This window comes from Haemaphysalis longicornis, unplaced genomic scaffold (genome assembly GCF_048455015.1).
Source record: "Haemaphysalis longicornis isolate Haplotype H1 unplaced genomic scaffold, Haemaphysalis longicornis Haplotype H1 scaffold_40, whole genome shotgun sequence".
NCBI lineage: Eukaryota > Metazoa > Arthropoda > Arachnida > Ixodida > Ixodidae > Haemaphysalis > Haemaphysalis longicornis.
Genome location: NW_027526362.1, coordinates 872,028 through 887,731, shown reverse-complemented (window position 1 = coordinate 887,731; position 15,704 = coordinate 872,028). Strand labels below are relative to the sequence as shown.

General features: G+C 46.4%; 1 protein-coding gene across 1 annotated transcript in view; it reads right to left on the bottom strand.

Moving 5' to 3' along the window:
* Positions 1–1,334: 1,334 nt before the first annotated feature.
* LOC144137549 (uncharacterized) overlaps positions 1,335–15,704 on the bottom strand; it is a 62,207-nt gene continuing 47,837 nt past the window's right edge. Inside the window, exons 2-3 of the mRNA XM_077669480.1 lie at positions 4,324–4,376; positions 1,335–1,837 (exon numbers count right to left, since the gene is read on the bottom strand). Of these exons, the coding sequence (XP_077525606.1) occupies positions 1,421–1,837; positions 4,324–4,376 (470 nt within the window). The 3' untranslated portion in view covers positions 1,335–1,420. The remainder of the gene's footprint in view (positions 1,838–4,323; positions 4,377–15,704) is intronic.

Below are 15,704 nucleotides of genomic sequence, written 5' to 3'. Positions count from 1 at the left end.
ATAGCGCGCCAGCGCTCGTGAAATAAACATTTATTCGTCCTCCTCCACTGCTGCAACGTGCTTAGTCGCTTTCTCAGCTATCGTTACCTCGCCTTCTGAGACGAATTTCTACCGCAGGCCAACTGGCCGCAATTCACGCGCCATCTTTGCCGCAGTCCCTGCCCTACTCCACCTTTTTCTGTTCTACGATTGTGCCATCACTATCACCTGTCTCGGGGCCGGCATCAGGCTAATTCTTCTTCCAGGGTGCCGAGTATGTCCAGTAATAATGCACCAGTGTCCTGATCTGGTACCCTGCTTTCGAATCCCAAATCACGCCAACGTGTTTTCATTTATTTATTTTCTCTTCGCAGCAGGCATCATCTTGGCCCAATTCGTACTTACGCCGAAAACCCAGAGGCAACTACGGTTCCTTTTGCGATAGATGAACCACCTGACATGTTCGCCTTAAGAATGGTCCCCCTCTTCCTCTTATAGGATTTTTACGACTGCAGCGCAAGGGGCGCAAACAAGAAGCCCGGACAAGTTTAAGGCTATTCCGAAGAAGAATTCCTTAAGCTAAATTATGAGGTAGGACTAAATTTTTTGGTTCACTCAGGTTTGGAAGTTACTAGTTACAAGCTTTTATATGTAATACATTTGTTATAATTACTATACAAGAAGAAATAGAAGGACCTTGTTTGAGTAGACGATTTCAAACACCTTTTCAGACTACAAGTCTTCCTTCTTATGCAGTCCATGTGTACAGCGTAAGGCTTTTATGGTTGTGGTCTATCGACAACTGCAAGCCGTACCACGGGCGTGTATTCGGGCTTGTAGCTTACCAAATAAACTTCCCGTTTCCTGTTGCTTCGTTATTGGACGATTAGAAATAGGAATACTTCGAATTATGGGGTTTTACTCGCAAAAGCTACGCCTTGGCTATGAGACACGCCGTAGTGGAAGGTTCCGGAATATTTGACAACCTGGGGATCTCTAACATGCGGCGCAATCTCAAAAAACGGGTATTTTAACTTTCCCCTTTATCAGAAAAGAACCAATCGCACGTGAGATCGCACCCGCGTCCTTGGACTCAGCAGCACAATGCCTTTGCCACTGAGCCTGCGCTGATTGTCAATGGGAATGCTTAGTTCATCATCTCTTTGTTGGCATTTTGCATTAGAAAGTTACGAGACCAGCCGACACAAATGAATGTTGAGATATTTATTTGCCGCTTTATCGTTGCTTCTTTCTCGCGAATCAAAAATAAAGTCTTATGGGTGCCTGTTTCCTCTTGGGTTCCTTCCTCTGCATCCATCACGTGCGGAAGGATCTAGGAACGCTTTCTCCGAAACATCTCTCATGAAAGGTGGGGCTTGCGGTAGGGCGCGAAGAACGTGAAGAAACATCGTGCGTGGAGTTGGTAATAAGATCCTTGTGATCAATGCCATCCTCCGTGGCCGCCGCCGTAGCCGCCGCCGTAGCCGCCGCCCCCGCCGCCTCCAAATCCTCCTCCGCCGAATCCTCCTCCGCCGAAGCCGCCACCTCCAAATCCTCCTCCGCCGCTCGAGATGCTGGTGTAGGTCACCACGGGCTTGACAGCGTGAGACACAGTGGCGACTGGTTTAGCCACGTAGCTAACCACGGGCTTGGCCACGTACTTGACGTCCACCACGGGGGTCTTGACGTACGAAATTGATGCCACGCCGATGTCATCGCCACCGCCAAAGCCACCACCTCCAAATCCACCACCTCCAAAACCGCCACCGCCAAAGCCACCACCCCCGTAGCCCCCTCCACCACCGCCACCCAAAAGGCCGGCCGATGCGGCTCCCACGATGGCGAAGAGGATGGCAACCTGAAATGTAAAGATGCAAGTAGTTTTGGTGTTAACTCTAGCGCTAATAAGCGCCACGTGGAAGCAAGGTGCTATATATATTGAGATGTAGCAGAAAATCTTTAGATTTGCAAGAATAAATACCTATTGCTTGTAAGAGGGCTGGACTCTTCATTCTCGTCGTAGTTCTGTCATTGAAGTCAGTATAAAACTACGATCCTTGGCTGATTTCATCCTTTTTCAAAATGGGTTGCTCTACAGACTACATGCACTACATGAGTTACACTACTGGTCGCACTCTGCCGCATTTACAGCTAGCTGATATCTTCTGTGCACTACACGGATACATCACCTGGAAGCATACATAACCAGCCAGAATCCTCCGTCCTGGCCGTTTGAAATGAGCCGAAGGCGGTAAAAACAATTTCTGCTATTATGTTACCACATTTGCTACCCAAGGTTCTAACCAACTTTTAAGGGGCCATGTCGATATGAAACACGGAGAATAAACTCCACTGTTGGTACACTTGAGTCTTGTGTTATTTTGCTGTCCTATCATTTGGCCGTTTCGGGGGCAGCTGAACTATTTCCAGAAACACATAAATAATGGGCAGCGGGGCTGTGTATTTTTGAAAACTGACTGGTGCGCAAAGGCCATGGTCATTTCCTGAGCATTCAAAATGTGTTTTTCTGTTCGCTTTCTTCTTTGAAAGGGGCTGTGCACATACTGCACGAGAGGGTGACTGTTCTAGACTTTAACAGCTGATGTGGCTTCTTTGTAAGCACGTTTCTGAAAAAAAAAAAAGAAGACAGCCATAGGTGTATTTTTTGAAAAGCGTCGGCATTGCAGCCCTCAATTCCCACGAAAGCTCGCAACTAAACGCTTGTGGTGCACCTTATGCGAACCAAATCCGCGCACCATGACAAGCGCGCCTTGCGTGCTTCCGTGTACTGGGTAGAAACCTTCCCGTCGTTACTGATGCCATGGTATGCCTGCTGCTTCTTTTGTCGTTCAGCATTTTTGGGTCTGTCTCCTAATCAATTACACTCCGTCTTCAATTGCCACCTCGCCGACCCTCCTTTTACTGCGCACTCCACTTAACACTACGCCTCAATGGATAAAACGGCGGCGAGAGCCGCGAGGACGGGCAAGAGCACCACAGCCGCCCCGGTCATGTGACGTTACCCCAGCAACTACGCACCCAGAGCCGCGAGCGCAGCGCTCCGCAACCCCAGGCGCTCTACAATTGTTTGGTTTGTTTTTTGGTCGATAAGTGTCCTAAAAGCAACGGCCAAAGCTATCGCCGGCCTTCTTCATTTGCTGGTAATGGAAGAACGAAATGAGAGGGCATTTTGGGATGTTGAAATCAACGCTGCGCATTGCGGCCCCGTAATAATATTTCATTGTAAGCTTGAATGCTTTGACTATGTGCGTTCATCGTCGGTCATTCAGCAGATGAAATATTCCACATTCTTTCTCTCCGCAGTGTAATGGGATCCGAAATTCTAATCCTACATACTCCGGTACTCAAAATAGACCATTTTTCCTCTGCCATTTCCCTTAGTTGGTTTTAATTCGGTACCTAAATTGCTATGCTGTCAATTGAATCGCCATTTAAAACTACGTCTGATTCGCATACGCATCAGACGACCACAATGACCTGCAGAACGTGCGCTACCCTTGGAACCAAAAGCTGGTCGGACATGTGGTACTGATATATTCACGATCACTCTACTGTGGGTATTATTGGCGGCTAAAGGGGAATATTAAAAGAGTTGATGCATGTGCATTGAGAGGTATGAAGTCCTAGTGCTCTAAATGTTAGCCCTAAAAAAGATTTTTTTCGCAAGCAGTGCGGTGGCTATAGTATTTCTTTACCACCGTATAAGTGCTCTGAATCGTCACCAAACGGTTTCTGGCCTACTGATAGTATTAAATGAACGTCAACAGTCTCATGAAAGCTTTAGCGCCGAGCACGCCTTCAGGTGAACGCCTTCTGTTAAAAAAGCATCTGCAGGACCCGCAGAAACTCTTGATGTTCTTTTTTTGTCAATAACCTCCGCGATTTCTGGCAAACAAGGAATACCATTTTTCACGTGCGAAGATAGGTGAAAGCTTTCTCCTTTCTCCAAAGGTTAATAACCTACGTGAGTGTTCACCACAAATGCGCGACGCACAGGTAGAGTAAATGTGATGCTCCAGGGAACCCGCAGTGACCAACGACAGCAATATAAGAGATATGGGTCGGCGGGTAGTCGAAACAGAAGGTGTATTGATAGCCGAATCTTTGCCCACCGCTCCAACTATACCGCATTGTTGCCGTAGTTATCGTCGGAGATTTCTGGCTCTTCTCTACTCACCGAATGCTGCATGACTCACAGGCAGAGAAACGTCTGACTTGCCGCTGCGAATCCCTGCCTTTTATACGGAAGACGTGACACGGCAGCGCCTAACGGGAGCACGCGGAAAGAAAAGAAAACAGGAAGCGAGCGGAGGCTTCGCTCACGGTCATTACGAACTCCACGCTCTCGGCGAGGCAGACCCCCGCCAAGCCACTTCCTGCACACAAACGATTCCACCGGCTGGTCATCGTCACGTCACAGCGTTCATCGCTCGCCAAACGCGTGTCAATAGCGAGTGAAGTTTCCTCGAGGATGCTTTGTTGCGTTCTAACGGCAAACTTAACTGCACTAGTAGTGTGTACATACGCCAGAAATCTTGCTCATTGAAGATTTCATTTTGGCGCATATAATTTGATATCTACAGAAATTCGTGATGCTCCCGAAAATGTCTCGTCTAAAATTTTCTGTCGAATTATCGTTAAAACAAACCTCAGCGAAAACAGACGCCCGCAAAGGATCACTCATAGAATCACGGCATTCAATGCGTTGCATGTAAAGAATACGTCGGTAAACGCCGAAGCACTATATAGAATGGTTTGACAGAATGGAATTCAGAAGGAACAAAATTGAGCCAGTAAATGTTTGCTGAATTTTACGGCAAAAGCAATTATCGCGGAGCTTCAGACCACCTCAGCATTGAGTGTATTCAGGAGGGTTCCCAGGCATTTTCCGGGGCCTTCACTGCCCTTGCAGGAGTAAGGGGCTCTTGACAGGCTGTTGACGCTGCCTAAATTTGTCTCATCATTGCCGCTTCCCATTGAGTCCATACTCACGTTTCAGATTATGTGCCCTACACATTTTTATGCACTTCACCGTCCCCTCCTATGTTCATTTCACAATTTATTTCATTCACGTTTTATGTCGGAGCCTATAAAATTTCAAGGCGTTCACGCGCATATAAACCATATTTTAAGTGACATGGGCGTGTGTACATCACAAATAACACACGCTTTTGCAGCAAAAAAGTGCGTACAACTAAAAGCAGTTATTCAACAGGTAAAATTGGAACGTTCGTCGTCGTTGTGGTGCAGCGAACACCCCAAAAATAACCGACGGCACAGAGCAAAAACTAAATTAATCAAAACAAAATAAGCAAAAAAAGTTGAGGAAGTTCGTGCCTAACGTTTGAAACAAGGGCTTGTGTTAAAAGCAAGTCCAACAGCAAACCTTCAACCCGGCCTGTCGTTGGCTCTAGCCAGAGTCCTTCAATGTAAAGCATTGAAGGACTCTGCTCTAGCTAACTAAACATAGACCTAGCACATGCGGCATGGCTTCGGCATGAACACAATGGCATCCGGAGGAGCAACGCAGCACGGCATTATTCATCCCTCCCTGCCACATTATCGCGCATTGTGACTTGCCTTGCCGGCAGGCGCTTGGGTTCCCGTGAAGCCGCGGAAAGCGGCTTGTGTCCTATAGCAGAATTAGTCGTCCCGCGTCCTTGCGCACAAAGTCTTGTCGCTCCCCGTCGATGAAGGGGTGGGGCGTGAAGGAACCGGCAAAAACCAGATGACGGGAGGGTTGGGTGATTGAACCCGATAATATTGCAGACGGTGGTGGCAATTGCCCATACGCTGACCGTAACAGCATCTCCGGCCGGCGGGAAGCTCCCAACGACATTGGTTTCCATCCCGTGTAGGAGGGAGTTTTGTCCAAGGCGGAGAGTTCGGGCCGGCACACAAACACCTCAATCAGTCCTTTCAGACGGTAACTCATTGTTTTAACACTACAAAGCGGTCAAAATCACGCCAAGACACTTGCACATGCGGCATGAGTTCGGCATGAACAGTTGTGTTAAAAGAGCCATGAAAACAAAATGCTTGTTTGGTTCATTCAAAAGATTGCTCGTCAGAATAACAGTGACGCCACTTTTAGCACAAATTAAGCAAATAGCTGCATAATGAGGAAAACAGAGACTAGGCATGCGACGCCCTAGCTTCTTTCCGCACTGCACTCATGACGGATTACCGGCAGTTGCATGCAGTTGTCGCGACCGGCAAAAGCCAAAGCAAATTATAAGCACGAAAAATGGGCTCTTTGCGCCTACATTCAGTGCACATTAATTTTATAGCAGAAGTAATAATGGTGGAGTAAACAAGGGAGCTGGCGAACGAACAAGTAACCGCAGAGGCGGTTAGTGCGGCACTACTCAGGCCCATGATGCCTGGCAGAGCTTACGTGTATGTTGGGCTTGTCTTACACGTCACTGGCCAGGTTGCATATGCAACATTGCCGGTTACGTGACCCTGATTGTGGAACATAACCAAATTTTCACGAATGCTTACTATCAACAATACCAAAAGTATTCCAGGTGGAAATCTCGTCAGAAACAGAACATATTTACACAGTTTTTCGGATAGGTATCATCGCACCATTTATGAATGTAGACGGTAAAAAAGTGAAAAAAAGGCGTTTCCCCCGTCCGCAACCACCTTAGTCCACATAGTAACGTTTGTTTTTGGCATCTTCCCGGAATACGTAATCGTGGACGTTACGAAGTGCTGCGATTTAGCGGGTGAATGGATATTTTTGCTTAAAATGTTCATTTTTCTTAGCTATTAGAACATGTTTTGCTGCCAGACGAGCACTAGACGCACTATTAAACACCAAGTATTTTGAATAAAATAAACTTGTACTTTTTCTTCCTGGCCGGTTTAAAGGAGCCATGAAAACAAAATACAAATTGGGTTTATTAGAAAGACTGCTTAGTCCCGATAACAATAATACCAATATCATCGCAATCTTCGAACAAATAACGGATATATTAAAGAAAACATGTGAAGCAGTCGCGACCCACGAGCCAATTTCCCGCAAATTTTCTGTGACGTCACGGAACCTTGTTTGTGCGATTGGCGGCCGCCTAACTAATTTGTCGCGACGACACATGACTGGACGTCTGTAATTGGGCCTCTAGTTCCATTGACCACATCACTTGAATGCTAACGTGCGTTAACTCACTAAAAATTGTTTTATTGTTGGCCCATATGACGTGATTCTTTCTCATAACGCGTCACTCTGGCGCAAAATTTGAAATTTCTTCTTAATTCTTGCTTTCTTTCTGTTAAAAAACATCTTTTGTGGCTGTAATGAAGCTGAGTGAGATACTGAATATTTTCTCTTCATGGCTCTTTCAAAGACATACAATCAAGCCCACAGGAGTACTTTGAACTTGTAATCACATAAATAGTTAAGCACATTTGTATTTATAGTGGAAACGTAGGCCTTACAATAGCGAAGATGAAGGAAAAAGACAAAGGAGCAAAATAAAAAAGGTATAATAACGATGGCAACTAGAGGACACACGATGGCCGAATCGAACACGTTTCTGCTGTCGGTGCTGTCTCTGCTGTAGCCGGTTGCGGGTAGTCCAGCTCACCATCCCTGGTGAAATGTGGTCGAACACAACTGTACGACTCAGAAAAAGATGCTAGGCAGCACAAAAATGCCGCACTAGAGCAAAGAGGCAGGCTATCACTGTGGCTAAACCCAAAAGTAGCCAGAAACGCTTGTACACAAAAGTTACACGTCAAATATTTATTTATTTTATTATTCCGCTTTTCTGATGGAGAGGAAAAGCAAAAACGCCGGTGTGTATAAGATACGCAGGTGGTCAAAATTAATTCGGAGCCCTCCACTACGGCGCACCTGCGTTGCGTCAGGGCGTTGATCTACACAATCACTAAATCAATTTGTTTTAATATTAAAGTCATTGTCTCGACCTACAGGGCAGAACTAGAGGGAGTGAAAAATTGAAGAGGACGCTATTTGGGACAACACTAAAGGAATACAGATGTGCATATGGCAAAACAATGCCGTGAACAAGATGAGTCCTGAACAGTTGTTTTGAAAAGGGCGGTAACGCTAATGGTTGTTGAGTCTAAAAATGACGGAAGCAAGACGACTCGGAAGCAGTGGCTTACTGCTTTATTCGACGCAGGGACTGGCGTGAATACAAGAGAAGAGTGAAGAAGAAGTACCCACAGATACGGCTGCCGGCTATAAAGCCAGCGCACACTACATCACCGCCGCGTAGACGGGCGCTCAGATCTTGTCAAGATATAGCACCGCGCCCGCGCTATGCCGAACACCGCAACATGCCGAGCGGCCGGATGTAACAATAATGGCGATATCTGTGGGGACTTTATTGGAAGCATGAATTTCTCACTGTACAGGTTAGCAGGACGAGATGACAGGCCAAGTTTGCAGCTATTGCCATTCAGAATTACGTGTGCAGGGAAGTGCAAGGACCTGTTCTTATAAGGTGGAATTTTTATGACATGTTTTATAGAAGAAGCACAACCGAAAGCACCTACGGTGAGCTGAAAAGTCAGGAAGGTTCATTGTTGTTTTCCGTGGATGTCAAATTTCTAGTCCCGTTAGCGTTGACCCGACGAGGGCGAATGCAGCCGAAATAAAGATTTTCCAGACTCAACCCCCCCTCCTGCTACCCAAGGTCGACTTTTTCCTATCTTTTCCAAAAAAAAAAAAAGACAGTAAAAAGAGCTAGCGTAAAAGTTGTATTTTTTGCTCCAACAAGCGTTCCTACATACGTTCGAGAGTAAACAAAACCAAAAGAACAATGCAGTCTAGCTCCTGTTGTGGATCTATTAGTGTGACCGGTGATGGCGTTCGTTGATCCGGAGTTGGGAAAAACATTGGGAACGCGTAGGGCGAAGAAAGAAACTTTATGTGCAGATATTTACTTGGCGTTTGACTCAGTGAACAGGTTTTTGCGCTCCTGCGCACACGAGATGAAATAACCATGTTGCGTCCGACCCCTTTTCCCCTTTTCCTCGGCTGACGTCAGAACGCACCAACCCGGGGCACTGAAACGGATGTCCACACACTCAGAAAGGGAAGGCACTTTCCCTCTCACAGGTCAGTCGGTTGGCTTCGGTGGTGCAACATTCTTTGAGCAGCGCCGTCTCGGATCCACTACAAAGCGGCCCCACGATGCTCGGCTCCCAGCTGAAGATTGCCGCCGGAGGAGCAACGCATCACGCCATTGTTCACCCTCCTAAAAATATTTACTGAGATTTAATAAACTCCTCATAGAGATTTCTCAAAAGAATCCCATAAACATTTTGTTAACATTTTATACAATATTTTTATTGAGTTTCCATTACAAATTGGCCACCGCGTTTTAATTAAAAGTAGATAGCGCCAAGTCAATAGACTTTACCGGCTCGGAATGCAGTTTCCTATGAGTTTCTTGTGGGCTTTTTATAAAATATTTTCAATAAGCTTTCTATACAATCCTTACTGCGGACAGTCGTAACAGCCTGTTGCCTGTGGCTCAGGTTTGAATGGAGTTTCCGAGGTTTTTTTTATTAAACTTATCTCAATCAGTTTTCTATAAAATTTTTATAGAGTATAGTCGTAACATCCTGTTGCGTGTGAATAAAGTTTGAACTGAATTTTTGATGAGTTTTTGTTAATTTTTCTTTAATTAGCTATCTTAAAATTATCGAGTATGGTGTTAAGATCCTCTTGCGCAAAAGTCAGGTTTGATAAAGTTTCTGATGGGTTTTGATTAGATTTATCTCAAGTAGATCTCTATAAAATTCTTTTTGTGCATAGTCATAACATCCTCTTGCATATGACCTAAGTTTGAATAGAGTTTCTGATGAGCTTATATTAAATTAACCTCAATTGTCTTTCTGCAAACTTCTTATTGAGTATACCCCTATTATCCTGCTCCCCGTGAGTCATGTTTTCTGGCAAGTTTAAACAGCGGGGCTTTTTAGGCGCTCTCACTGTCCGGCAGTGATGTCCGTCACCCCAGGCGCCACCGCTCCCTGGTGCTCCCAAGACGAAGTGCGGGACGACCATCACGCAATCTCGGTTCATGCAGCGGGGCACACGGCGCAGTAGCCCCCCGCATATATGCACCGATAAACTACCAGAACTCCGTGGGTGGGCTGTAATAATTCAATACAGAGTCTATTGAAACTCAACATCATGAAGGCATTAAGATTGTTGATGTGTATTCGTAATAACACGTTTATTGCCTCTCTAATGACAACAGTCCAGAAATTAGGAGTTCGATTGACCCTATAGAAAGACAATGCAGAATCTGTTAAGACTCAATATATTGAAGGCAATAAGATGCTTGTTGCATTTTTGCAATAAAAAGTTCATTGATTTTATACTGGCCACAGGATTTAAGATGGGAGTTTTGGTTCACTCTATACCACCGCTATATGAAGTGTATTAAAACTCAGTGTCTTGAAGGCCATAAATGTACCCGCCGCGGTGGCTCAGTGGCTAAGGCGTTGCGCTGCTGAGCACGAGGTCGCGGGTTCGATTCCCGGCCGCGGCGGCCGCTTTTCTGATGGAGGCGAAAAGCAAAAACGCCCGTGTGTACGAGATTTCGGCGCACGTTAAAGATCCCCAGGTGGTAAATATTAATCCGGAGCCCTCCACTACGGCGCGCCTCATCGCCTGCGTTGCGTCGGCGCGTTAAACCCTACAGTCAATCGAAGGCCATAAATGTTGATTGAGTTTGGGCAATAAAAATCCTGTTGACTTTCTAACGAGCACAGTCTATAAGCAACGAGTTTTAATTGACTTTTTATTGACTCTATAGAAACACAATAAGGGGTCTATTAAAAATCAACGTCAATTTTCATGAGGGCATCCCTCCCTGCACCATTATCGCGCATTGTGACTTGCCTTGCCGGCGGGCGCTTGGCTTCCCGTGAAGCCGCGGAAAGCGGCTTGTGCCCAGTAGCAGAATTAGTCGCCCCGCGTCCTTGCGCACAAAGCCTTGTCGCTCCCCGTAGATGAAGGGGTGGGGGGTTAGGGAACCGGCGAAAACCAGATGATGGGAGGGTTGGGTGATTGAACCCGATAATATTGCAGGCGGTCCTGGCAATTTCCAATACGCTGCATCTCCAACAGCATCTCTGGCCGGCGGGAAGCTCCCGATGACGTTGGTTTCCAGCCCGTGTAGGAGGGAGTCTTGTCCAAGGTGGAGAGTTAGGGCCGGTACACAACACATCAATCAGTCCTTCCAGAGGGTAACTCATTATTTTAACCCTACGAAGTGGTCAGAATCACGCCAAGACACTTGCGGGAACACTCCTGGCTTTCCATGTCGCGGAGGGCTTCATCCCTTACAAAAATGTTTGTTGAGTTTCATACGAAATTTTGTTGAATTCACTCAGCCAACATTGTTGAATATCCAAAGAATTTCTGTTGTCATTCTGTTGAGGATTTGTTGAGTTTTTCAGGAAAAGTGGCCACCGTGGTTTCATTGATTTTCCGTTGAATTTTTTACGTCGAATTCCCGTTGAGTTCCTCTTGAGATTCAACTGAATTTCGTATGATATTCTGTCGAGGTTTTTACGAGTGCTCACTGGGCAGTTGTTTATTTTTAGTTGAACGGTTTTTGTGCTCAGTTCTGTTGCGGTGAAAGCACTTGTTTATTGAAAAAGCCTGCCATTTGTAGACCGTGCTACCAATAGTTAAGCACCAGAGCTCAATCGAAGGTCCATTATCCTTGCTTTAAGAGATTGTGTAGTAGCACAAAAAATTAAAACAAAAGTCACAAGACAAACTGAGGCGGGTCTTTGGAGCTATACGCAGTTGGCATTTACAGCCACACATTTATAACATGCACCACTTCCTCCAATGAAACGGCATAACCACTGCGTCATGAACGCACCACAGCAGCATTATGCTAGCCAACACATATTCCCATGCAAATATCAAGTGTAAAGGTGCTGTCGTCCAGGGTCGAGGTACCTGCATCCTTGATTGATTGATTGTGCGGTTTAACGCGCCGACGCAACGCAGGCGATGAGGCGCGCCGTAGTGGAGGGCTCCGGATTAATTTTGACCACCTGGGGATCTTTATCGTGCGCCGAAATCTCGTACACACGGGCGTTTTTGCTTTTCGCCTCCATCAGAAAAGCGGCCGCCGCGGCCGGGAAACGAACCCGCGACCTCGTGCTCAGCAGCGCAACGCCTTAGCCACTGAGCCACCGCGGCGGGTGTACCTGCATCCTTAAGCCCTTGTATATGCCACACCTGTCTGTAAAAAAAAACACTTTCAATTTATTATTTGACCACTTTCAATTTATTATTTGACGTAGCACAGCAGGCTGCTGATTGCCGATTTGCCCATTACGCATAAGCAGCTTTGCTACAGGCACGTCCCCCGTCCTTTTCGCTACCAAAATTTCCAAGTGGCACCTAAAAAGAAGAAAAAAGACAAACAATGACATGTAGCTATCCACAAATACTAGAGCATTGAAGTAGCTACTTGATATTTAGGCCTGTATCCAGTCCCACACAAAAGATTTTAGAAAACCGGCCCAATCTGTGAGGCTGGTGTGCAATAAGGCAATGATGGAAAGCTGTGCACCCTCGTCTACGGTTAATGTGCAACGTTGTAAGGGTGCTTGTAGAGCATTCCATGAAGCTGAAGCCCCAACAAATGGCACGGTCTAAACCATCAATGCAAATGGGCCAAGAGAACGCATTAGTACGCCCTCACCCAGACTTTAGCCTGGGTGAGGGCTTGTTTCCGTGAAATGGGCCTCACGAGCACGTGCTCACCCGAGCACTACATGACAAAAAGAAGGCAATGTAACGCATAAGTGCAATCTCCTTTCAAGAAGCATGCGCATGGACATCCGGGTATGTCGCTTCGGTGGAGAGATACACTATATGAGCTGTTGCAACAATGAAACATAGGTCACTGACCAAGTCAAAAAAGACGTTTGACGTTTCAGTACCCCTACGGCTAACTTGTAAACAATGAGTATGTGTCGTGAAAAACGAAGCTATATATTGGCCACTAGGCGGTGCACTGAGTTCGCATAGATATGCTGCAAATAGTCGCCCACTCTGTTGATAGTTTCGGGCATCGTCTGAATGATGAGGGACTCTAGAGCAATCGAGAAGAAAGATTGCCCTTGGTTTTCAGTATTTTCGCCTCGTCCCATGCGACCAAGTATCCCATCCTCTTCCAGTGCTCTGCCAGGGCGCTCGTTTTTGCAAGGCCCTTGTTCACTTCGTTCCGGTGCTGCATTAATCTTTTGTGCAGATTGCCCATTTCGCCACTGTACGCTGACTTGCATTCGGCGCATGGAATCTAATAAACACCTGAAAACATGGAGCGTGAGAGGGTGTCTTTCAGGCTGACAAGGTCAGAACGCAGCTTGCTAGTCGGCACGTGCATGATGTGCACACCGTGTTTCTTGAAAATGCGTGCGAAAGCTTCACCGATGGGAATGGAAGCCCGTTTTGACGCCGGCCTTGTGGACGCTTCTGCCTGCTCATCTCAATGCGGATTCATGCTTGTCGCCGTATTCGCTTCTTTTCGAATAAAATGCTTTACGCAGCCACAAGGACTGCATTAAAACTTGCTGCAAATAATTAACGAAACAGCGGGATGCATGGGACCAAGGAAAGAAAAGACGACACAAGCGAAGGTAATTAGGCTGTTGTTAATGAAGTAAGTATTTACAATTTGAGACCTGCCACCGTACAGGTCGTGCACTTTGTTTTAGAGATAAGTGACATTAGACATTTGCAGCACCACGAGTTTGTGTCGTCTTTTCTTACCTTTGTCCCGTGCACCGCGCTTTTTCGTTAAATAATGTACCAACTTGCCCAACTACAAATCCTGGCGCTGCAATTACCTAAGCCCCCCACATCAGTGAAGCTCTCGCACGCATTTTCAAGAAACGGGGCGTGCTCATCGTGCACGTGCCCACTAGCAAGCTGCGTTCTGACATTGTCAGCGGGAAAGAACCCCTCTCACGCTCCAAGCTTCCAGGTGTTTATTAGATTCCGTGCGCCTAATTCAAATCAGTGTACATTACCGAAATGGGCAATCTACACAGAAGACTACGCAGCGCCAGAACGAAGTGAACAAGGGTTATGCAAAAACAAGTGCACTGGCAGAACACTGTGAGAGGATGGGGCACGTGGACGACTGGGACAAGGCGAAAGCACTGACAACCGAGCGCAATCTATCTTCTCGATTGCTGCTTGAGTCCCTCATCGTTCAGACGATACCCGGCAATATCAACATAATGGACGGCAATCTGCACCATATCTATGGGAACTCATTGCGCCGTGTAATGCCCAACATTCGCCTTCACAGCACAGCACCCTAGCTTCGTTTTCCACGGCACATGCTCATTGTGAACACGCACCAAAACGTTAAACGGCTTTGTTGACTTGGTCAGTGACCCACGTTTCATCGTTGCAATAATGATTTTACCTGCCTAGACGGTATTCCGTCAAACGCTGGACTATACTACATGAGCCTTTGCCGTTCTTAACTTGCACCCAATTATAGAACTATTCACTACTGCTATGAGATAGACCCATAAACGCACTTCAATGGGACCTTTAAATTTAGCTCTTGGAAACACATTGTATGGCTGTTATGTATAAGTTCACCTTTATGTTACTATAGAAAGCATGCATTTCGGCTTGGCCTTCAACTTCTCCCTGTGCAAATCGATTGGCATTGAACACCACCGCATTGAGTAAGATTTTTAGGAGCAAATCAACGCTAGGCAGCAGTTTCGCCACAAATATACGTTTTAGAGCAAGATGGCGCTTGAAAAATTGCTCAGGGTGCAGTACCTCTAGAGTCACGGCTGTATGACCCTAGTATACAGCCGTGCCCTTAGTGTAAATCTACGAGTTAAAAGCAGGGTGTCGAACCGAAAAAAATACTAACCGAAAAACAATTTCGTTCCGGTTCTGTTCCGGATAGACAAAATCACGTACCGAGCCGGTTCGCGAACCGGTTCGATGAGTTCAATTGTCACCGAAAACCCGCCGCGGTGGCTCAGTGGCCAAGGCGTTGCGCTGCTCAGCACGAGGTCGCGGGTTCGATTCCCGGCCGCGGCGGCCGCTTTTCTGATGGAGGCGAGAAGCAAAAACGCCCGTGCGTACGAGATTTCGGCGCACGTTAAAGATCCTGAGGTGGTCAAAATTAATCCGGAGCCCTCCACTACGGCGCGCCTCATCGCCTGCGTTGCGTCGGCGCGTTAAACCCCCACAATCAATCAATTGTCACCGAAATTAGAAAAAAAAACATGTAGTAGTTTAAAACGACAGTAAAATCCAAACACAAACAAAAATTAAAAATACTGTGGTTTCCCAAGCGCAGTGGCGCAATCGCAAAGCAAAGCTTTCATATGCCAGAGCGCACACCAAGAAGTGATATTATCGAGGTCAGTCTGTAGTGCGGCAATATCTGAGTTAGTAGTTTGCTTGCGGTACACAACACAGTCATCTGCGAAAAGACATATAGAACTTGACATATTACTGGGAAGGTCATTGATGTAGATTAGGAAGAGCAATGGTGCTAAAACACAGCCTTGAGGCACACCAGAACTGACGGGAGTTGAAGGTGAGTTTGTTTCGTTAGCGAGCACATACTGAGTTCGGTTAGTTAGGAAGGCAATAATCCACCTCAAGACTTGAGTATCAATGTTTAGCCGACTGAGCT